At 49.1% G+C, this 23,998-nt stretch overlaps 1 protein-coding gene across 1 annotated transcript; it reads right to left on the bottom strand.

Annotated features, from left to right (window-relative positions):
* Positions 1 to 1,718: 1,718 nt before the first annotated feature.
* LOC306841748 (stromelysin-3-like) lies at positions 1,719 to 20,250 on the bottom strand. The gene is made up of 8 exons (XM_079371711.1): positions 20,108 to 20,250; positions 13,036 to 13,262; positions 6,314 to 6,457; positions 5,911 to 6,044; positions 5,551 to 5,783; positions 3,662 to 3,866; positions 2,937 to 3,197; positions 1,719 to 2,845 (listed from the first exon to the last, which is right to left on the bottom strand). Exons 1-8 carry the CDS (start codon positions 20,210 to 20,212, stop codon positions 2,727 to 2,729), a joined length of 1,428 nt encoding a protein of 475 aa, XP_079227837.1. The 5' UTR covers positions 20,213 to 20,250; the 3' UTR covers positions 1,719 to 2,726.
* Between the last annotated feature and the right edge of the window lie 3,748 nt (positions 20,251 to 23,998).

The raw sequence follows: 23,998 nt of genomic DNA, 5'->3' as shown, positions 1-23,998 counted from the left end.
CTGATGGGATACCAGCAGCAGAGAGACAAGTCCAGGATCAGTCCTTCGTCTCCCGATCCAAAACCACTTCCTGTTTCTGTGCTGAACTTCATGTCACCTTCCATCGACAGGAAGGTCCTTACTTCATTTCAAAATAAAAGCACACAGCAAGTACAGTACTCTCAGCTTAAGACAGGATGAACATTTCAAAATAAAAGCCCTACAATTTTATCTTTAAATGTGAGATGAAGGACTCGAGCCGTAAAGACGATGATCAGAAACACTCCTTTCATGTCGTGTGTGTGTTAGTTATTGTTTACCAAAGCTCTCCTTTAACGTCAGCTGACCACGTGATCGTCCTGGACACACTCAGCTCTCTCCTGACATCACAGTCATTAGTCTCCACGGAGCTGCGTTTACGGCCGTCCATGAAAACATCACACGGCTGCACGCGGAGCCGTTAACTCAGGAATGTGAGCTGCTGCAGACTGCTGAGCATCAAGCAAAGGGAAGCCTGCAGGTACACACTTCGTCTGCTCCTCTTCATCACAACCTCTATATCCAACACCGGAAGTGGCTTTAAGGATTTCAGATTAGCAGTTTACAAGAAACATCTGTCACATCTCGCAACGTGTGCTGAGTCCCTGTGTGGAAACATGTCGACCTGTGCAAAGATCGAAATCACACCTGAGGAAGAGGAGCGTCCTGCATGCACGTGCTCACAGAGTTTCTGCTCAGTCATGATTTCTAAACGTCTCCAAAGAAGCAGCAGTTTGGTAGAAAGGTTACGTTTTTATTAGAAAGTCAAACATACAGAGTTCAGGTTACATAGGAGTAAAAAAACAACAACATACATGTATGTACAACAAAGTTTAACCTGCCTACTTTAAGCATAAATATTCTTTCCAAGCAGTCGCTGATGAACTCTTTGTGAAAATCTGAAAGTGTGAAATGAAGAGTGTAACGACTCGTCAGCGTCCTGCACTGAGAAAACAACACCTGAAGACGCCTTCACGTTTCACCTGCGGGGCTGCATCAGCGGTTCTCAACATGTGCGCGCGCCCGACCCCCGGAGAGGCCGTCACGTGAGATTTCACGAGGTCTTTATAATAACACGATCTGAGCGGACATTAACAGTGATGACCAGGGGTTTCGTGTTTTCTTCAGATCTCTCCGGACTTTTTTTTTTATGCAAACGAGATAAATAAAGAAAACAAGTGTAAATGACTCGTCACCACGTGCACGTCATCTCAGAGCTTTCATTGCTAAAGTTCAGTTTCTCAAGTAAATATTACAGAATCAAAATACTCCAAAAGTCGTAAAGATATTTAAAAAAAGGAAGTCCTGAACACTTCAATCCGCCGGAAGTGCTCAAAGTATCAAAAGTAAAAGTACACGTCCTTCAGAACTTCATGAAAACCGCACGAGGAGCAGAGACAAGCTGACCTTTATTAACATGTTGAGAACCGCTGATTCACGCGGCAGCCACTGTCCCTGAACGCATCACCAAGCCAACTTGAATAGAGCACCATGTTTTTAACAGTGTAGGATAACTTCATGAGAAAATACTCTGAGAGGAAACGCCACGCTTGTCCTGCAGGGGGCGCCATGGAGCCACAGACGCGTGCAGGCGGGTGAGCGAGTCACTGACAGGAAGCTTCACAACAAGAGTGACATCAGACATAACAACAAAAAACCTCTTCACGTGTTTGAGCTGTAGGACATGCAGGAGCTCTCAGGTGAGAAGCAGCTCGGCTGCAGCGCCCCTCGCCACCTTAAAGGGAGCGACGTAACGGCGTGCTTCTTGAATGTAAAATTCAACCATTTGACTTTCTCCTCCCGTGTGTCGATGTGCACGTGTGTGAAAGATCATGCTGATTTACCTGCAGCCACAGACCGATGTGTCTGTTGAAGCTGCGACCAATCAGAGCAGAGACGTGTGATATAAAGAGCGATACGTCCAACGTGCAACTCGTGCGGCTTTTAGACCGACACGATATCTCAGCTGGTTGGCGTTTAGGGTTGAGCAGCGTGTTTGAAACCGGCCACATTGACTTTAAAGGAGATCTATTAAAGGTCACTTTAACCATGAATGATGTCACTCTGGGACGCCTGTTGAGTGGCGTTCAGTGACTCTGACACTGGGTCAGCTGAATAGATCTCCTTTAAAGGTTATAATCAGGCCAACCTGAGTCAGTCTGGATGAATCTGTCTGAACATCAGCTCATAGATTCAGTCCCAGGAAAACAACGTCCTCAATAATCAATAACGTCGAAACCACTGGCGTTTAAATCTGCCTCCTGCAGCTTCTCGTTTGGCGTCGCTCTACAAACGCCCGACGATCGGCGAGTCAACCCGGGATGAAAAAGAAGAAACAACAGTCAAAACACCAAGTCGAACATCGAAGACCTTTCCGGTGACGTCTGTGAGTCATCAATCTTAAAGTTCAGGCTCAAGACAGGAAGTGAGATCGTCACATCGTCAGTACGGGGCCCGCCGTCTCGGCCTCGCCGTGACAAAATAAATATGAGCGTGGCTGCACAGGAGGTGCCACGTCCGAGGAGACAAACCTTAGCGTTCCTGAGGAGAAGGTGAAATTCAGTAAACCGAGTAAAGCATGAACAGATTCAGAGAACATCTTGTTTCTCCTCTTGGATCCAGCGGATGAAAATAGAAAACGGTCTAAAAAACTGCTCTTCATTTAAAAACAACAACAACAAAAAAACAACAACAAAAACTCGTTTCATTCAGACGTTTCGACAGCCGAAGAAGTCCACGCCGACGTATCGGGGGTAACCCTCCAGAGAGTTCATCCCGACAGGATCGAACTTCCAGTACTGCCGGCCTCGGATGAAGTGAGCGTACCCTGGAACACAGACGAGACAAACCTGTGAGTGAATCATCGAGTTTAAGATGAACTGCTGACCTGGATGTACCGTCATTATGTCCTGCAGTACCGTAGATGTCCCTGAAGGTGGCGTCCACGTCGTCGGGGATGCCGCTCCAATCCTGCATGCTGCGCGGATACACGGAGTCGACGCGGTTCTCTCGCGGGCTGAACCTCCAGTAGCTGCCCGACTTGAAGAAGTAGGTGTTGTAGTTGGGGTCGTGACCCCAGCGCAGCGCCGCCTGGATCCCCGAGACCGAGAGCCCTAAAGTCCTGATGGACTCCGGTCCTCGGATCTGCCGCTCAGCATCGAACACCCAGTAGTGCTCGCCTGCACAGAGAGAGAGAGAGAGAGGACGGACCGCGTTTACTCTGAGAGAGCTGGCTAAACACTGAAGCTACAGTGTCCACCACATGCAGAGCTGGCTAAACACTGAAGCTACAGTGTCCACCACATGCAGAGCTGGCTAAACACTGAAGCTACAGTGTCCACCACATGCTGAGCTGTGTGAGAGGAGGGGCGGAGCCAGCTCTCTGTGATGATTAGAGTTTAGACTGCAGTACTCATTTTAAACACTAGGGGGCAGAGTGACATACCACTCCTTTTTTCTCACCTTTAAAGGTGGTCTCAACACACTCCACCTTCACCACATCTATTCACAGGAAGTCTGCGGCGCCGTCCGTTACTAACGCCTGTAAAAACTCGTCCAAAGGTGAGCGTTGCGCGGCGATCCTGCGCTCACATGAAACCACAAACCACAAAAAAGCAGCTCCCCCCCCGTCCCCTCGTCTCACCTTGAAAGAACCAGATATTTCCCGACTTGTCTTCAAAGGCGGCATCGATGTTGTCGGGAATCCCCCTCCAGTGACGGGACGCCAGCGCCGGGTAACCGCTCTCCAGATGGCCGTCTCTTATCCGCCACACGTAGCCCGACTTAAAGAAGAACAGCTCCCCTCGGATCATAGACACGGCATCAAAGTCCGTCTGGCAGGCGTCGGGCTGTGGAGTGAAAAACACAAGGAGCTTTTTTTTACTGTAGTGTGATGGAGTGTCAAAGTGCCGCCTGAAGGATCCCGAAATAAATCAGAGGAAGCTCGGACTGTCACTTGAAGACTTCTCAGTTACACGTTTTACGAGAAAGATGAATCATGCGTGGAAGAGTTCGCCTGAGAAGAATTCTTCAGGGAATAAAAAGATGACGCCTGTGTTCGACCCCGTCTTTAAATCAACGGTGCCGTTTCAAAGATGTCCGCTCATATTTATGTGTTTAAACCACAGAAATCCACCGCCTCCCAAAGTACAGGGCTCCTGCCGTCGCATGTTTTTCCTTCTTCCCAAAACGAATCCAGTGATGCTACAAACAAACACTCCCCTGTGGATCGCCTCCTCGCAGCGACACAGAGCTCCATTGTTGTCCAAAATCTTTTAAACACACATTAGTGAGCCTCACTGTTTACTCACCACGATGACTTCACACACTCGTTTATTCTGACTTAAACAAAGAATCAAACTGACCAGACACACCACACAATGTCGGTTAATCCACCGCTGAAAACAGCCCTGACCTCTTTCAGAAGATGAAACTCATGAATTTACCCAGAATCCTCTCCTCCATGTTCCTCTAACATGTCTGTCTACAAACCCCCCAGTGATGAGAAAAGTCCATCCTCTCCGTCTTCTGCCTGCTGCACTTTTCAGAAAATGTGTGCTCAAACAGGCCGTTTGGAGATGTTCCCTTCATGACATCACAAAGGGCAGTAGCCCCTCCCCCAGGTGGGTGACACTCCCACAGCTAGGTGTTTGTTCTGCCCTCTGAGTCTGCCTTCTCACCGTAAACAACAGGACATGGAGCCAGAAAGCAGCGAGTACACCCGAGCCCTTCCAGAGAGGGGGCGTGGTCAGACACAGCTCATTTACATATTTAAAGCTACAGACACAGAAACAGCCTGTTCTGAGCAGGGCTGAAATAGAGGGGTTTATAGACATGATCAAATACAGGATCAGAGTGGATTTACAACAACACACCTGAAGAGGAGGTCATGTGACCTTTAGGTATTAAAGCAACAAAGGAATTTGGCGCCGACCAAAGGTCTCTTACTGCAACTGCACTGTGGTAAAACACAGAGCAGGTACGCCTCCACCTCAGAGACAACATGCATTTGTTGAAAAAAGAATCTGAGTCTGCAGCTCGATGTCGAGAGATTTTAGGATTTAGATTTATTTAGACATAACTCGAGTTAGACGACTTCCTGCAGCCGGTAAATCTGCTAAACACGTCACGAAAAGACAACGCTAATGAAACAAGCTAACGTTACGTCTCAATCTGTTGACTAATATCTGTGTCTCTGCTTCGTACTCGCTCACTCTCTCTCTCCTTTTCTCTTCCTCCGTCTCCGTTCTCTTCCTCTGAGTCGTCGTATCAAACAGTATGGATGCGGGCTAGCTGGCGTCTTTGTAGCTTTATGTACTAGCGCTATAAAGACGTAAGTACTTGACGTAAGACCTGGACCTGCTGACAGAGTTACATAGAGCTGAAAACAGGCGAGCGACTGACCGACTGACACAGATCTGCTTTGTCGTGTTCTCTGATGTTTAAGGCGTTATTTAAATAAAGCTTTGAGCGAGAAATAACGGAGGTTATTTTTAGCTTATGTGAAGTCTCTTCCTCTTTGTTTCCACTTACGTTGGTGACGATCTCGTTGGTCTCAGGGTTCGACGGGGGAGGGGGCGGGGGAGGGGGCAGCACATGAGGGTGAGCGCCGTACAGGTACTGGATGCCTCGTTTGTCGTCCTCGCTCAGCCTCAGCGGGTAGGAGAACGAGTAGTACGCCGACATGATGGCCCCCGGCTCTCGGGAGTGCTGCAGGCCCAGGACGTGCCCGAACTCATGGGCGGCGACCTGCAGGAGGTCTGTGCCTGCGGGGCGGGGGGGATGAAACAGCACATCTGGTTCATGTGGTTCATCATTTTTAGATGTCGACGTTATTGTAGTTTTAAAACCAGAGCAGGTCAGCTCTCAGAATCAGTCTCCTTTGTCTCTCACCCATGTGGTTCCCGAGGGTCCACGACTCGTCGTAGTCGAAGTGGATGTCGCCCTGTCGGTGCGTTTTGGGGAAGAAGGCGTGAGCGAGGATCCCACCCGGGCCGTCGAAGGGGAGGTTGTCTCCGTGCCAGTACCTGCGGGTGAGACGGAGTTAGACGGCTTAAAGTAGGAACAAGTTAAACGCCTGCGATGATAAATGTAGAAAAAACAAAACATAAAGATTGCGCATACAACATCCATCGCTTTTCTGCCCAGAGAAAAACGCCAGGTGGAGACGGCGGCGCCTCTCATTTTAAAACACGAGGTGTCTAAAAGTTTGACAACCTGTGATATCTGTCAGACTTTAGTCTTTGCACACGTTACACTTTTGGACTCCTTCCTCTTGTCCTCTGCGTCCTCTCACCTGGTGAAGTCGATGCGGATGTCCGCCTTTCCGCTGTGGACTTCTGTGAAGGTGAGCGGCGTGACGTCACTCCAGATCTTCAGTGCTTCCCGAAACACACGGCGGACCTTTTCCTCGCCCATCTGCCAGGGGAACCTGACGATCCTGCAGGAGAATACAGGTGTCATTAACACACACACACACACACACACACACGGGTACAGGAGCAGCGAGGGACCACCAGCCTCGCTGTCAGCTCAGGAGGGCGTGCCGGTCCTGAAGCCCTCAGGCTCGCTGACTCATCACAGCACGGGCGACTCCTCCTCAAACCACCCAGTGTGAGGCGTGAAATAAAGCAGAGAGCGCTCCTTCCCTCACCTGCAGGACACATCGTAGTCTGTGTCCTGCGACCATAAAGACACTTTTATTTTAGATCACTTCCTGCCGCGTTTGTTCCAACGTTTCGTCTCGTGCTAGAGCCGGAAACTCGGCTCAGTGACTACCTGATTTCTCTCTGGTTGCCAGGCAACCCATACTGATAACAGGAAGTATTAAGACGAGCAGCCCAATGTCACTTCCGGCTCGGCAGAGTGGCCACGCCCCCTTTTGGGTGAACACAAATGTAGCCTACGCTTATTAGTTGAATCGTTTTCCTTATTGACACAAACTTACACATGAAAGACTCGTAGGTCAGGTCAGGGCTGTGACCTGATGACTCAATAAGGTCATTGTAAAGGTCGGCGTATGAAACCTCCGACCACGAGGTGGGGAGGGGAGGATGAACGGACTCTCTTTGACGCCTATGTTGTTAATTTTTTCGATGTAATGACGCCGACGACGTCTACCAGCAACCCGATAATACAACTGCTCAACAGACTGGCCGTAGCAATCGAGGTAAAAAAAAAAAAAGTTTTCCCTCCCGCTAAAACGCCAAAATTTTCCATTCACAGCCATTCATTTGGAAAGAAGGTTTTCACCCCAAAAGGGGCGGGGCCTGCATCGTCTGCTCTCATGTAGGAGAGTTCAAAGGTTCAAACTACCGAGTGGCTGCTCCGTGGTTACCATGGACACCAACAGTAGAAGGGAATGTTCGGGTTGCTTAGCAACAGTCAAGTTTCAGTTAAATCTAAAACTCGCCCTGTTGTTGTGATTTTTCAACTCGAGGGGCCAAAAGGAGATTTTAAAAAGTAAACGAACAGCAGTGACGTCGTCGTCATGAGGACTGAGGACTTTAAAACTGTTGCTATGACAACAGCAGGTTAGAAGAACTTTTGATTCAGACACAAACAATCGTCCGACACGGAGAAAGCATCCGCACCGAATGATGGAGATGAAAGCCTTCAAGTCCGCTATGAGGCTGAGAGTCTGCGAGCAGGATAGGGAAGCTCTGCAGAAGAAGCAGGTCGAGGAGCTGAATACGGAGCTGGAGAAACAGAAATCAGTGGAGAAAATGACAACCGAGTCAAACAGCCAACAGCAGGAAGGAGACAGAGGCGTCCAGGAGCAGAACGTGAGGCCGCAGCTCAGCAAAGAGGAGCTGAAGAAGACCAGAGACCAGCTGGGAAAGACCAGAGACGAGCTGGGAAAGACCAGAGACGAGCTGGGAAAGACCAGAGACGAGCTGGGAAAGACCAGAGACCAGCTGGGAAAGACCAGAGACCAGCTGGGAAAGACCACAGACGAGCCAGGAAAGACCAGAGACGAGCTGGGAAAGAACACAGACGAGCTGGGAAAGACCAGAGACCAGCTGGGAAAGACCAGAGACGAGCTGGGAAAGACCAGAGACCAGCTGGGAAAGACCAGAGACGAGCTGGGAAAGACCAGAGACGAGCTGGGAAAGACCAGAGACGAGCCGGGAAAGACCACAGACGAGCCGGGAAAGAACACAGACGAGCCGGGAAAGAACACAGACGAGCTGGGAAAGACCACAGACGAGCTGGGAAAGACCAGAGACGAGCTGGGAAAGAACACAGACGAGCTGGGAAAGAACACAGACGAGCTGGGAAAGACCACAGACGAGCTGGGAAAGAACACAGACGAGCTGGGAAAGACCACAGACGAGCTGGGAAAGAACACAGACGAGCTGGGAAAGACCAGAGACGAGCTGGGAAAGAACACAGACGAGCTGGGAAAGAACACAGACGAGCTGGGAAAGACCAGAGACGAGCTGGAAAAGACCAGAGACGAGCTGCGAAAGACCAAAGAGGACGCCAACAGGAAGGGCGAGTTGTTGCAGCAAGCTCAGAAAAGAATGGAGGCTTCAGATGAGATGATGAAGAAGTACGAAGAGATGTTAGACACTCAGGTCACATATGCGGAGGAGCTGAAGGAGCAGCTGCAGCTCCAGATCCAGAGTCATTTGAGTTCTCTGAGTGACATGCAGGAGTACAGGGAGAAGCTGTCGGCCGCTCGGCTCCAGGCCGGGACTTCGACCACGGCCTGCAGAGCATGCTGGGAGAAGCTAATTGCCAGCAACGTCTCACGATGGATAAAATCATTGAATAAAGAGTCGTAAGCTATGGAAACGTTGGTGTTTGTTGTGTTTTAAACTGTGAGGTTCAGAGGAAACAGTTCATGTTGGGTGTTTTTAACTTGTTTTAAATACTCGACAAGTATTGGACCCTGTCTTCAGCTGTGGTGATGGATGCTAATGATTAGCACAGACGATCCGAGCTAAATCTTTTATTGGGCGGGACTTAAAGAACCAGGGCCTTGCTCAAGGGTAGCTCGGCACAATGCGCAGAAAGTGAACCAGCATCTCTCCAGCTGCAGGACCAAGACTGGAGATTAGTCCTGTAGCTGTTATTATTACAAATTATTTAAAAAAATGATTTAAAATAAAAGATTATAAATAATATTCTAACAATTAAAGATAAATAATAATAATAAATGCAGTGAAATAAATAATATAAATAAATAAATAAAAAATACATAAATAAATAATTTTGATAATAATAATAAAATAAACAAATGAAATAAATAAATGCTCACTCTCTCCCTCTCTCTCCCTCCCCCTCCCCCCTCCCTCCCTCTCTCTCCCCCTCTCCTAACGGTTCTGTCTCCGGTGGGCTATGCTAAGCTACGCTAAGCTAGTCAGTGTGTTTGTGAATTTTAGAAAATGTCTTGTCGTCTTTATTTGTTGAGTTTGTAACGGCGTGTCCCTGCACATTCATAGGACACTTAAAGGAACAGTTCAGTGCTTGTTTGCTAACGCGCTCATGTGTCCGGACCTGTTCACTTCTCTGCAGCTATAAAGCTGTTTGCCAGCCGCCCTCGGTATGTGCAGCTTTTTTAGTTTGGCACTCTGGAACCAAACCTGGCTGCACAGAAAGAAAATGTTCCAACATGTTAATCCTCCTAAATCATCAAACAAGACACGGCATGTTAATTAGTCCCATTAAGAGGTGTTTTATGTTTGGATGGATCCTCCTGTTGTTCATGTCGTTGTCTCTACCCCGACTTCTCCTCCCAGGTGGGGGTGACGGCAAAACCTCCAAAGAGCAGCGAACGCTGATGCGTAAAGATCTCACAAATAATTAAAAACATACCCGAAGCTTTTCATCTCTTTTCATGTCGGCTCTTTGTTCACGGCTTCCTTTCTGAACGTTTTTACTTCATCATTTCTAAACTGATCATTTATGTGAAATAAGGATGAACGATTTTTCGGAAAAGATTGAATTGCGATTTTTCTGGCAGAAATTGCGATTTCGATTTTGATCACGATTTTCTTCAAATCAAGCTCGTGCAATGTTCTCAATGTACAGCAACATTTACAAACATGACAGGAAATGACATCACACCAGTTAAAACGTTAAATGCCTGAACTTTAAATTAATAGAATGGAAACTAAAGTTAAGAATTGATTTCAGATTTATTTATGAAGAAGAAACACACAGACGGTGTGATGTTCTTGTTTTTAGTGTCAGTTTGACAGAAATCTGCTCTGAAGTGTTGATATATATTTTGGGCCTTTGGGGTTGCCGTAGGTGACTTAGTTCACAGAAGTTATGAAACAAGAGAAGCTAACAATGTCTCCATATTTTCTTCTAGCCATACGGCTGAAACATTTACCTGTGAGCATCATTTCATGTTCAGATCTTTCATTGTTTATTTTGAGTTTGTTTAAGTATGTTTACGTGAGATAACAACAATTGATACATCCGCGATGCTAACTGCTAGTATTCCTATTCAAATTCTCATAGACGTTAGCATCAAGCTAGCGGACTTTTCGGTTGTTTAGCATATTATGAGATGATTAACTTATGTTTGATGTCTGTTTAGTTTAACAGCTTCCTTTATTAAAGACTGGACACAGAAACTTCAGCTTCTTTATTGGAGGAAACCTGTGAGCTATCTGTCGAGCCGTGTATCAGGCTAAAGAAGTCACACACACACGCATGCGCAGAATAGAATCAGAAAACGATAAATGGTTCAGCCTTAATGTGAAGCCATGCAAACATCCCATAATTTCAGACGTGATTATTGCCTCACCTTAAAGCAGATTAAAAACACAAAACCTGTCTGAAATATTCCAGTTCTTACATTAGATTACTTCTGAGCAGCTGATCAAACTGAAGCAAAGGTTCAAAGTCGTCCCTGCTAGGGTTGCTGGTGTGAAACCTGAGGACCTGAAAGTAAGACGCAGGGGTTTATGGGAAATGTGGTTTTCATTTAAAGAAAAATGCGAGGTGCATAAATCTCAGCTGCAGCCTCTTGAGTAAAGTGAAACAGGAGAACTAATGTGTACGTTTATTCACAGGGGGATGAATCCTCGTTTTCTGCTGCATTGAGTCAGCTGACCCTTTGTTGGCTCTCTGATTGGTCCACTGAGCCGAGGACAGCTGCACCCCTGGACCCCTACAGTCCAGTTTGTTTCGCTTTAACTCAAAAAAAAAAAGATCAGTTAGAAGAGTCCCTCTTTTTTTTTTAAGAGGTGGGAGGAAGAATCCCGCCAAAAACAAAAATCTTTCCACCAGGAAAAACCTGAGATGAGTAACGGAGACGGATTAAAGTAGATAAAAGATGAAATTCTTTTCTTGATGTGACTCATCTGAGCTTCACACAGGTAATCACACCTGAGGGTTCTTCACGCCCTTCGGATCATCATCTCTTCACTCCAACAAACCACCATCTTTAATATGTCACGATGTTCATCAAAGAGACGTTTGTTAGAGACGAGCAGCGGATGAGTGTGTGTTCATGTTAACGTTAGAAAAATGTCCGCTGTGCTGAAGCGAGCAACAGCGAAGTGTTCTGATCATTTTTTACACAAGAAAAAGATATAAAGCCACGCCCCCTCCCCCTGTGCTTCCTCTAAAGCCACGCCCCTCCCCTGTGCTTCCTCTAAAGCCACGCCCCTTCCTTTCTGTGCTCCCTCTAAAGCCACGCCCCTCCTTGCTCCCTTTAAGCCACACCCCATTCCCCCCTCTGTGCTCCCTCTAAAGCCACGCCCCCTATGTGCTCCCTCTAAAGCCACGCCCCTCCCCCCTCTGTGCTCCCTCTAAAGCCACGCCCCTCCCCCCCTCTGTGCTCCCTCTAAAGCCACGCCCCTCCCCCCTGTGCTCCCTCTAAAGCCACGCCCCTTCCTTTCTGTGCTCCCTCTAAAGCCACGCCCCTCCCCCCTGTGCTCCCTCTAAAGCCTCGCCCCTCCCCCCTCTGTGCTCCCTCTTAAGCCACGCCCCTCCCTCTGAGAACAGGAGTTATTCATTTCTATCAGGACCTAGAGACTATTTCAACCAGAATCTGAAAAAGTGGATCTGGAGGAAATGACGAACCCTGACTGTAACGTGTGTGTGCAGTCCCAGTGTGACCATTAAAGACGTGTTTAAAGAAGTTACCATATAAAATCTATGACTGGAACTCAAAGGGTCTGAGTCTTAACGAGTTTGCAGGCCCCCCCCTCTAAGCTCCTTTTCTGCTTCGTTAAAGCCGATAAAACACCTCCTCCGCCCGCTCTCTGCTGACTCAGCAGGACTTCAGGTGTCACGCCACAACTCGCCTCCACAGCTCGAAACGCCAACACGTAAACCCAGGCACTCGCTTGAGTCCTGCTCAACCACATCACTGTGTCAGGTAGAAATGAGGGCGCTTTATTGGGCCGACCAAGCTCACTGTTATTAGTCTGTGGTCAGCCCGCCTCCTCTCTCTCTCTCTCTCTCTCTCTCTCTCTCTCTCCGTCTTAATAAACTGGACTACAATGAGAGAGACCCCAGGAGACGCAGACAGAGACGCAGACACTGCGCGCTGCCGCCCACCACTCACATGAAAGAAAACCAGCGCTCACTTACTTTAAGTCTCAGGTTCGATTCTTCATATTCCACAAGATCTTTTCTTAAAGGGCCGGCGCTCATTTTCAACACAAAAACAACGTAGTTCAGCGTTTGGGTCGAGTCAGAAACAAGGGAGAGAGAGAGAGAGTGGGGAAGGATGTACGTGAGAGTGACGCTGGTTAACTGGTAGCAGGAGAAGCTGATATGTTGCACATTTGTATTAATTGGTTTTTTTCTTGCAATGTCTGCAGCAATTTTATTCCTCGTATCCGAGACAAAGAAAAATAAAGAAAACAGAAAAACGGTTTTGAAGGACTTGAACCCGTTCCACCCGTTTTCTTAAAAACATCTGACGAAGGCACCGAAGGAAGCGTGAAACTGTCGTAAACCCAGCAACAATGAGAAGCGCGCTGAAACAGCGGTTGTGGAGGCCGTCTTAGGACGACCAGCTCTCAAAGTGTCCACACTCCGTACCTGTAGGTGAGGTCAGTCTTCTCCAAATGTCCTCCGTACAGGACGAAGCGTCTCTGGCGTTGTCGGCCTCGATAGTGCACCTCCCTCTGGGCGGGGAAGTCCGGGACGCCACAGCGAGGTCTGTTCCACGTGTCGGAGGTGTTTGTCTGTGAGCTCAGCTCTTTGACTGAATCCTGAGGGTGAGGAAGCCGCCCCCTCTTCTTCAGCTCCGGGTGCTTTTCAGAGACCTGCAAACACAACGACGGACATCAGTCAGAGCGTCTTACCTTTATTCATACAAAGAGGCTCTCATATCTGGCAAACCCAGGGGTGTCCAAAACGGCCTTCAAAGCCCCGCCTACCTTCTCTGGTCCAATCAGATCCAGAGCATTCAGGAGCAGAATCTAAAGTTAGAAGGAGGACATACTGGCTGCTGCATTGTTGTCAGAGAAGCTTCAACACAGCAGGTTTCCTTCATGATCACACAGGAAGAGAGCAGCTCTCTGATTGGCTGATTGATCACAGAGGAGGAGAGCAGCTCTCTGATTGGCCCATTAATGATTTGACTTTGCTGAGTCTTTATTTTTATTTGAACAGAGGGAGCTCAACTTTTACATGGCGTCACCTGAAGTCGACTTGCACACGCTGCCAGCTGAGTTCTTCACGGTGAAGTCATCACGGCGTTGTTGTTGTTGTTGTTGTTGTTGTTGTTGTTGTTGCTCGCTCGCCTCTGTGTCGCTGTTGTAGTTTTAAAGGGGAACAAAACACAGCAGGACTGGAGGAATGTGCTGCAGACTGCAGAAACACAGTGACTGATGGGTCTGGATCCCAGAGCAAACACACACACACACACACACACACACACACACCCCGTCCTCCTGTGCTCACTTTGTTTAAGGAGATTTAGCTGCTCGTATTGTTGCCCGGGGGGGGGGGGGGGGTGTTTCTCTGATATCACAGAGTTGAACTCTCACACACGTGTGAAGGATCATTTCGCCGCTCTGAGTTTAAAGACGTTGAACTTTGCGATCTGGCTGCTCTCTGTCCCTCCTTTGATAAACGGTTTTCATCAGGTGTTGAAACGCCCTCTGGCCAGCGCAGAGCACGTGGTTATCTCAACATGCACGGAGGCAGCAGTCCTCGCCACACTGACCTTGACCCTTTGCTGCATGTCGACCCCCGTCTCTCTCCGTCGTCTCTCACCAGCTCTCCCTTTAAAGACGGAAAAAAAATGGCCCCAAGAAGTAGAACATTCTTTTCATGGCCAAACTCAGTGGTGAATGTTGATTTAAAGTTTACAGGCCCCGCCCCTTTACGTGGTCATGAGTCTGTAAGTCTTCAGCAGGTAACGTCTGCAGCCTTTGTGGCCCCTCCGGGCTCCTGTAGCGTCCAGCTGGGTGTTTTTCTCTCCTCCTCTGTTTGTTTCAGGACTCGGATTTGAACTCTGAATCACCGAGTCTGGAGACGACCTCTGACCTCTAACCAGAACGTTTAGACCTTACCCCCCCCCCCCACACACACACACACACACACACACACCCTCAGCCGCCGCCTGATCCCAATCAGAGAGGTGAGCAGGAGGGAGTGTCGGCTTTCAGGCTCGTAAAAACTTGTGGTAATTCTGAGTGCGGGTGAACCGGGCGCCGCCTCTGTCATACGACAGACGGAGACCAAAACCAAAAACGTGTGTTTAAACGCCTCACCCCCTCCAGACCCCCCCTCGCCCCCCCCTCCCCCACACACACACACACACACACACACAGACACTGTTTGTGTTAAATGGATTGTTTGACCTGTCTGACCCCGCTGCTGAGTAAAGACCCTAAATGTTCCTGATTCCTGACAGCTTTGACCTTTACGGTTCAAGGTCAAACTCCGACAGGCACATTAGCACCTCCGAGAACGTCCTGCGCTCACACTTTAATAATTTATCTGGGATAAATAATGAGAGGAACAAAGACGAAGGCGGTCTGTTTATACTCTCAGGGCGCACTCACACTCGGCCTGTAACGTGCTGAACGATTGGCCCCTCCCCTTAACGGGTACCTCTGTACATAACGTCGTAACACTAAACATGCACGGTTTTACGTGGTCATGGAGCGTGCTCAGTTTACAAGACAGACGAACTCTGAAAAAAAAAAAAGGGGGGGGGCGTTCAAGTCGAGGTGAAGCGCAGTACGGACCGACTGCGCTCTTAAACTTCCTGAATCTTCATTTCCTGCTACGGGAACACTGTTTTGTTGGGGACTACTTTCCGGGGTGGATGAATCCACATTTGGTGCCGTAGTATTTGGAGGAGCAAAGACACAAACAACTTATTTTAAAAAGACAAAAATATCCCATCAATCTGCTCTCGGGAAAATTAGTTTTGGGACTACTTTCTGTCGCGGATGAATCTACATTTGGTTCTCGAGTTCTTCAGGGGAGCGTGGTCGTGTTCATGAATGATGTTTTCGTCTTTTTTGGGGGTTTTTTTTAAGTACAGGCTGAAGATGGAGCACAAATGTTGGGCGGAGGCGGAGACGGTGAGATTGGCGAGCAGCAGAGGGCGAGGGTTTGACTCCTTCTCATCAGGTGCACGCTCCACCAGGTGAGCGACCATAAAACGGGACGGGGGATTTTGTGCTTCCACGTGAAACATCTCAAGAATGAATAAAGGCGAGGAAGAATGTAATAATGTAACACAGCCTTCAACATGCAGGGGAGAGGAAGTTAGAACGTCTCACCAAATACCAGAAATACCTGGTTTTATTGAGCCTGACTGCGGCGGCGGCGACACCTGAGTCCATGTAGCAGAAAGGTGAACGCGTGGGGGAAACGCCCCTCTGGCTCCTGCAGGTTCTCGGTCATGTCAGAGTACGACCCGTTGACCCGGTGGGAGGAAGATGATGTTGATGGTGTAGGTGGGTTTGCTGTCAGACCGTAGACGCCCCTCCGTCACTCCGTGCACAGACACGTTCCTCTGAATACCTCTGTCAGACCCCCGTGTGCTTCACATCTTGTCATCAAGCACCGCAACGTGGAGCCAAGATTTGTCCATACATGAACGCAGCGAGCCGGGCTTCATCTTAAAGCAACAAAACCCAACCTGCAGGTTATTTCATGTGAAGGAAACTCTGACAACAATGCAGCAGCCAGTATGTCCTCCTTCTAACTTTAGATTCTGCTCCTGAATGCTCTGGATCTGATTGGACCAGAGAAGGTAGGCGGGGCTTTGAAGGCCGTTTTGAACGCCCCTGGGTTTGCCAGATATGAGAGCAGTTATCAGGTGAACAGGTGTTGCAGCGATGGAAGCGGGCAGTGGAACTGCTTCAGATAGAAGTGATTGTACCCGAGCTAAAAAGCCTCTGCATGTTTCTAATAAGCTCCAGCAGCAGAAAGCTGCTCAAACTAGGATCAATGTTGGAGATGAAACATGGAGAGAGGTTAGAACGCAGAAAGCTTTACAGACCCATGCAGAGCTGGCTAAACACTGAAGCTACAGTGTCCACCACATGCAGAGCTGGCTAAACACTGAAGCTACAGTGTCCACCACATGCAGAGCTGGCTAAACACTGAAGCTACAGTGTCCACCACATGCAGAGCTGGCTAAACACTGAAGCTACAGTGTCCACCACATGCAGAGCTGGCTAAACACTGAAGCTACAGTGTCTCTACATGCAGAGCTGGCTAAACACTGAAGCTACAGTGTCCACCACATACAGAGCTGGCTAAACACTGAAGCTACAGTGTCTCTACATGCAGAGCTGGCTAAACACTGAAGCTACAGTGTCTCTACATGCAGAGCTGGCTAAACACTGAAGCTACAGTGTCCACCACATGCTGATCTGTGTGAGAGGAGGGGGGGAGACAGCTCTCTGTGATGATTAGAGTTTAGACTGCAGTACCCATTTTAAACACTAGGGGGCGGAGCTACATATTAAGCCTAAACCAGAACCAAAAAGAAGATCGTTAGTTTTAACCGTTATCAACACCAGCAGTGGAGCGTCAAAGATGAATGTTTGGAGTACTTCTTTAAGGTTGACGGAGCGAGAAACACAAAACTAAACGGACAAATCACAGAAAAGGCAAATAGAGGAAGAGAAACCAAACGAGTCCTGGAGGATAATCCTCTTTAAAAGACGAAGGAGAGCTTCAGCTGCAGCAGAGAGGCTGAGGGTGAAAAAGGATTTCATGGAAAAGGAAATGAGGAAAGATGATATCTAAGTGAGCGAGCGTGGAGCTTTAAGGCTGAACACGAAGAGTTAAATCAGAAACATATCTGTGAACATGAGCGAGAGGAAGCAAGTCATGAGTGTTTACAGCAAGAGGCAGATAAGCTTTTTATTTAAAGGGGGGGGGGGCGGGCGGGGGGGGGGGGCATCGTCCGTCTCAGAAACAGGCCGCAGACGCTGACGTGAACCGTCCCTCTGCTGGGACGTTGGACCTCGTCCCCCTGCAGGATGACTCAGTGAGGAGTCATGGCGGGTCACGATGACCCCCCCCCCCCCCCCCCCCCAGGAGGAACCCGGGTCGCCTTGTTTCAGGTTATTTTGGCGCCTTTGTGTTCTGGCTGTTGTCGCAGTGGGCCAGCAGACATTAAAGTAGCTCGTCGTCACATGACCGGCGTGGAGGCCAATAAGAGCGAAGGAAAGTGGCGTCCACTCTGCGGAGGTGCAGCGGCACGGTTACATCAGCTGACAGCTGCAAACCGAGATATGTAGATGAACTTTGGACGCCGACGGTCCTCGCCAGAACTTTGACGGGCTTTGATGCGGCCTCTCTCTCTCTCTCTCTCTCTCTGTCCGTGAGTGAATCAGAGCGAGGCTCCTCTCTCTAACTAACAAAAGCTCTTGATTCACTTCCTGAAAGAGGTCCCCCCCCCCCCCCCCCCCCCCACTGTGTCACAGCTGTGACCTACATCCACTCGATGGGAACCCGGCCGCTTCTCTTGTCACCTTCGCTCTCATGGTTCCCCCGACCAATCGCATCGCACCGACCCTCCACATGATGGCACCGAGCAGGAAGGGGACTGGGCTTTATTGACAGCAGCCATATCAGCACAGTTATCAGTTAGCTCCGCCCCTCTCCGCTGAGGAGAGAAAACAGGCTGCCCCCTGAATGCCTCAGACACTCAGGCCTGTCCGGACCCGCGTAATCACTCACTCCTCCGTCAACACGCCGAGCAGACGGCAGATTAGACCCTGCAGAGAAATGACCAGCAGACATAACAACGCTGTCATCACAGGTGCACGCCGGACCGGACCGGACCGTGTGGAGCTGGACGAGAAGTCCGTCTTCAGCTTTCAGATAATCACGCTGTTGACACCAAAACATGTCAGAACACAACAAAGTGCTGACGTCTGAAAAACCCTGTGAGAAGTATTCAAAGCACGCACAAACACCGAGTGTTTGACGACTCGTTAAGTCCCAACCAGCTCCTTCGATTTCGCCCAATCAGAGAGTCCCGTTTGAACGGGACTCTCACGCCGTCGGCCGGTCGCCTTCGTGACACAGAACGTCTTCTACGTAGATTAATGAGCTATTTACACATAAAGGGATGAAGAGTTGAAAGAACAGTGAGCAGATGATCCTCCGTTTGATCGTTTCCGGACTTTTTGACCCCAAAATGTTCGAGGACAGAAAATCGTTCATGTTTGGCGGGCGCTGCCAGTGATTGGCTCCTGTGTGACCAAATCAAAACTCGCTGTCTTCTTCGACTCGTGTGTCATACAATAGTTTTTATCAAGCTGCAACCTCCAAGTGTTGAATAATGAAGCCGATGCTGATGCAGTTCCTCGAGTGTCCACTAGGGGCCGGCTGCAGAAGCACAGGAAGTCATGCAAACCTGATGGTGTCAGAATCCGGATTGAGATGTTTTTTTCTGAGATCATCAGGTAGCAACGTCATTTTTCTGAAAACTGGACAAGAGCTGATGTTTACATGAAAACAGGAGGCTTTAAAAGCTGGATGTAAACACACGCAGTGACATTCCTGTGGAGAAACATGCACGAGAGTCTGAGAGGACATAAACAAAAAAACTTTAATTCACTTCCTCTCAGACAACAACGACCTTTCCTGCACCATCATCACGACTGAATTAAGTGAACACTAGATCATATCAAGAAGATTACATAAATATTCAGAAGCAGCCGGATGTCACGTGTTCAAACCCTGAAGTGAGACTTCAAGAAACCATTAGCGTGAGATGAAGCAGCACCAGAACAGAGAAACTGCTGAGTGACAGTTTTAGTAGCGCGTGCCGCTGACGCCGTCAGGACGGGTCCATATGGAGGGACCCCTCCTCTCTTTTATGGTGTTGTTGACAAAATGCCTTTAAGACCTGTTATTACAGTTTCCTGCCCTGCAGACAGGGGAACTCAGCAACCTCTACATTTCTGTGCTCCCTCCCTCCTCGGAGAGCAGACCTGAAGCAAAACCAAAACAGTCCGCTGTCATCCTGCACGCACGAGAGGGGGGGCGAGGGGGGGGGGTCTGCGAAGTCATGGCTGCTTCACATGCTGAGCCGACAAAAAAAATCAAAGTGATGATAGTCATTTCTTCAAAGTAAGAGCAGCTCGCGGGCTAATTACAGTGGCAGGTCAGCTCCTGCACGAGCGCGCGTAAAACACCCATTTTCTTCATTACCGCATTAGTGTCATTGGTGCTGATGATTCCGAGGCGGGAGCGTGCGTGCGCGCGTGCGCGTTAACGGGGTACGGGGGTACTTGTAGCTGCAGTGAGAAATCTTACTTCAACCTGAAAGTGATTCTGCATGCAATAATGTGGCGACGATTAAAGAGCAAATAAAGCGTCTGCACAGTTCACATGAGAGAGAGAGTGTGTGTGTGTGTGTGTGTGTGTGTGTGTGTGTGTGTGTGTGTGTGTGTTTAGGGGGTTGGGGAGCAACTTGTAGCAGCAGAAAGAATGAAGAAAGTCAACAAAGCACATTCCCTTAAAATGCACAGACATAAATCAGTCCTCGTGCGCGTAACAGCGGACTAATCACGCGCACAAATCATCAACAGAAGTCCCGCAGAGGAAAGTTCTCCCGCTCTGTTTTTCATCCAACTTTGCATCAAGTAAAAATGAGTAGACGCTCACACACACTCACCGGTGCCACCTTGTACCTGTCGGATCCCCGCGCCGGGAGACAAAGCGTGCTCGGGAGGCATTGCAGCGCCAAGGCGCAGCAGCACACGAGCAGAGAAGTCCGCATCCTCGCGCCGTCCGGAGCCGCGCTGAGCTGGAGGGTGAGGAGCGCAGCTTGGTGCCTGGAGTCACACGGCTGCACGATCCCGGCCGACTTCTCTTTAAATACACTCTGATTTCTTTGTTCTCTGCATACACTTTTTTTTTTTTTTTTTTTTTTTTTTTTTTACAGCCCAAGGCCGATAATACCACCCGCTACCATGTGACTGTTAACCCTTTCTCTGCCGCGCGCCCGTCTACTCAGAAACAGATGATGATGGCTTTCCCGTTTTTTTCCCCCCTCCAACCTCGAGTTTCTTTTTTCTTTTTACCAAGTCTCCCCAAAAGGCTGACATCCTTAAGGAGGACGACATCATATATACTCAGTATCCTCAAAGTGAAGCCCATAATCACCTGAAACAGACAGACACCTTGTACCTGTAAAGGAAGTTATAAAGACACGCGAGCTTAAAGCAGCCTTTAAAAACACAGAGCTGGAGTTTAAGCTCTTCTTATATGGAGTCATAGTAAAGAAATCACCTGTGAGCTAACATCCCAAACTCCCACCCAACAAATGCTTCAACAAAAAGTCAATAAACGTGACATTTTTTCGAGGAACAATGTAAATATGTGATCAAACTTAAAGAGTGCTGGACCTGAGTCTGGAGAGGATTACTGTGAGAAGTGTCCTCGTGTTTAAGGGACAATGAGCGGCCCCAGGATCTCTGGGCCCCAGGAGCAGATCTCCCTTTGGGCCCCTCACAGCCTCAGTTAACCCCTCCATACTGCTGACACAGCAAGCACACCTTCATGACACTAATGACCCGCTCGAGTTTAACTTACTCTCTCACTTCACTCTTCTTGTCCTTTTATTGAAACAGATCAGTCGCTCGCTCTGTAGTGTTCCTGGGCTGCAGGTCAAATCTGGAAGTTGGTCAGGTAGCTGAAGAGGTGCCAGTTTACTGCCGAGCTGCCCTTGAGCAAAGTAACTCTGCCCCCTAGTGTTTAAAATGTGTACTGCAGTCTAAACTCTAATCATCACAGAGAGCTGTCTGGCTCCGCCCCCTCCTCTCACACAGGTCAGCATGTGGTGGACACTGTAGCTTCAGTGTTTAGCCAGCTCTGCATGTGGTGGACACTGTAGCTTCAGTGTTTAGCCAGCTCTGCATGTGGTGGACACTGTAGCTTCAGTGTTTAGCCAGCTCTGCATGTGGTGGACACTGTAGCTTCAGTGTTTAGCCAGCTCTGCATGTGGTGGACACTGTAGCTTCAGTGTTTAGCCAGCTCTACATGTGGTGGACACTGTAGCTTCAGTGTTTAGCCAGCTCTGCATGTGGTGGACACTGTAGCTTCAGTGTTTAGCCAGCTCTGCATGTGGTGGACACTGTAGCTTCAGTGTTTAGCCAGCTCTGCATGTGGTGGACACTGTAGCTTCAGTGTTTAGCCAGCTCTGCATGTAGAGACACTGTAGCTTCAGTGTTTAGCCAGCTCTGCATGTGGTGAACACTGTAGCTTCAGTGTTTAGCCAGCTCTGCATGTGGTGGACACTGTAGCTTCAGTGTTTAGCCAGCTCTGCATGTGGTGGACACTGTAGCTTCAGTGTTTAGCCAGCTCTGCATGTGGTGGACACTGTAGCTTCAGTGTTTAGCCAGCTCTGCATGTGGTGGACACTGTAGCTTCAGTGTTTAGCCAGCTCTGCATGGGTCTGTAAAGCTTTCTGCGTTCTAACCTCTCTCCATGTTTCATCTCCAACATTGATCCTAGTTTGAGCAGCTTTCTGCTGCTGGAGCTTATTAGAAACATGCAGAGGCTTTTTAGCTCGGGTACAATCACTTCTATCTGAAGAAGAGAGCAGCTCTCTGATTGGTCCGTGAGCATCATGGTCATTTATTGAGCCTTTTAAAGACAGTCGTGACTTTAGAGAGTAATGAATCAAAACTAAATCTTTATATGTCCTGTGCTCTTCCTCCTCCTTGGATGTGGATAGTCAGTCCGCCCCCCACTCACACACACACACACACACACTTCTTCGTCCATAGAGGGGAGTGTGTGATAAAGAACAAAGGGATTAGTTCATACAGGGGGGGGGGGAGAAATCTGTTGATTTATTTTTGCAGCTGTACGAGAAAAAAACACAGAAAACCTCCACAGTGTGTGTGTGTGTGTGTGTGTGTGTGTGGGGGGGGGGGGTGACCAGCACCTCCGTCCCTTTGAGCCGTTAAAACTCTCTGTGAGTCAGTTTGAGATCATTTCTGTAATTACAACCACAAATAGCAGCAAAGAATTTCGCGGAGCTGTTCCTCAGTAATGGCTGTCAGCTTTCTGTGAAAAAAGAAAAAGAGCCGTAATAAAAACGTGATTGCTTGAGAGGAATTGAAAGCGGAGCTCAGGCCTGTTATCTTAAAGTGTAATGACAGAGGGAAGGGAAAGTGTCACCGCTAATCTCTGGACAGGAACTGTAATCAATGTGACTGGATGCAGATGTGTGACGTTCAGAGGAGCGTGGAGGTCGCTCAGATGTCGGTGGCTTTTCAGCCTGTGATTTAAACTGTCAGACGTCACATTTAATAAAGACGCTTATTTAGACTCATAACAAGAAGAGCTGTCACACCTGAGCTCACAGAAACACCTGAGGCGACCTCATGGGAAACATCGGCTCGAGCACACGCGTCTACACGCCGCTGAAATCCACCGAGAAGAAGAAGAAGGAGGAGGAGGAGGAGGAGGAGGAGGAGGAGGAGGAGGAGGAGGAGGAGGAGGAGGAGGAGGAGGAGTGCTGAGTGTGTTGAACCTGAACCATCAGTGGTGAAGGATAGATAGATAGATGGGGTCTGATCTGGGGTCTGTTCTGGGCTCTGATCTGGGGTCTGATCTGGGGCCTGGTCTGGGGTCTGTTCTGGGGTCTGGTCTGGGGTCTGTTCTCGGGTCTGGTCTGGGGTCTGTTCTCGGGTCTGGTCTGGGGTCTGATCTGGGGTCTGGTCTGGGGTCTGTTCTCAGGTCTGTTCTGGGGTCTGATCTGGGGCCTGGTCTGGGGTCTGTTCTGGGGTCTGGTCTGGGGTCTGTTCTCGGGTCTGGTCTGGGGTCTGGTCTGGGGTCTGTTCTCAGGTCTGTTCTGGGGTCTGATCTGGGGCCTGGTCTGGGGTCTGTTCTGGGGTCTGGTCTGGGGTCTGTTCACGGGTCTGGTCTGGGGTCTGGTCTGGGGTCTGTTCTCGGGTCTGGTCTGGGGTCTGTTCTCGGGTCTGGTCTGGGTCTGATCTGGGGCCTGGTCTGGGGTCTGGTCTGGGGCCTGGTCTGGGGTCTGATCTAGGCTCTGGTCTGGGGTCTGATCTGGGGCCTGGTCTGGGGTCTGGTCTGGGGCCTGGTCTGGGGTCTGATCTAGGCTCTGGTCTGGAGTCTGGTCTTCGGTCTGGTCTGGGGCCCCTATTGACAAGCAACTGAGGGAGAGTAGCTACACACGGGGACCCAGCCGGTCTTTGTAGATCAGAGTGGTCCAGGTCCAGCTGAGGACTCCACGCTTCATGGTCTTGTAAAACCAGTCCGGTCATGAAATGAATCTGTCCCGTCAGATCTTAAGTTTTATGATTTTCATTGAGAGGGACTGAGACGGGTCTCGTAAAAGTGTTTTTGTCTCCAGTCAGCCGAGTCGACTCGTCTTCAGAGGAGCGTCCTCCATCTTTACTGTCTTCACTTAGCGTTAGCGTCTTCCTGTGATGTAACCAACGCCGGCTCAGTGTCGTCACGTGACCCACATAAACAAGCCGTCCCATGTTCTCCCACACATGGTCCCAATACGCGCTCCTCCTCGCTCCTTTTT

The sequence above is a fragment of the Symphodus melops genome, assembly GCF_947650265.1.
Source record: "Symphodus melops genome assembly, chromosome: 1".
Taxonomy (NCBI): domain Eukaryota; kingdom Metazoa; phylum Chordata; class Actinopteri; order Labriformes; family Labridae; genus Symphodus; species Symphodus melops.
The sequence above is the reverse complement of the archived record's forward strand: the minus strand, read 5'-3'. Positions and strand labels throughout refer to the sequence as shown.

Bases quoted from the DNA above. Each gene is read 5' to 3' on its own strand.
- LOC306841748 (XM_079371711.1), bottom strand. From the start codon at position 20,212: ATGCGGACTTCTCTGCTCGTGTGCTGCTGCGCCTTGGCGCTGCAATGC. The intron at 3,867-5,550 runs GTAAGTGGAAAC...TTCACTCCACAG, and splicing joins CCAACGAGATCGTCACCAAC to CCCGACGCCTGCCAGACGGA. The intron at 3,198-3,661 runs GTGAGACGAGGG...CTCTCTGTGCAG, and splicing joins AAATATCTGGTTCTTTCAAG to GCGAGCACTACTGGGTGTTC.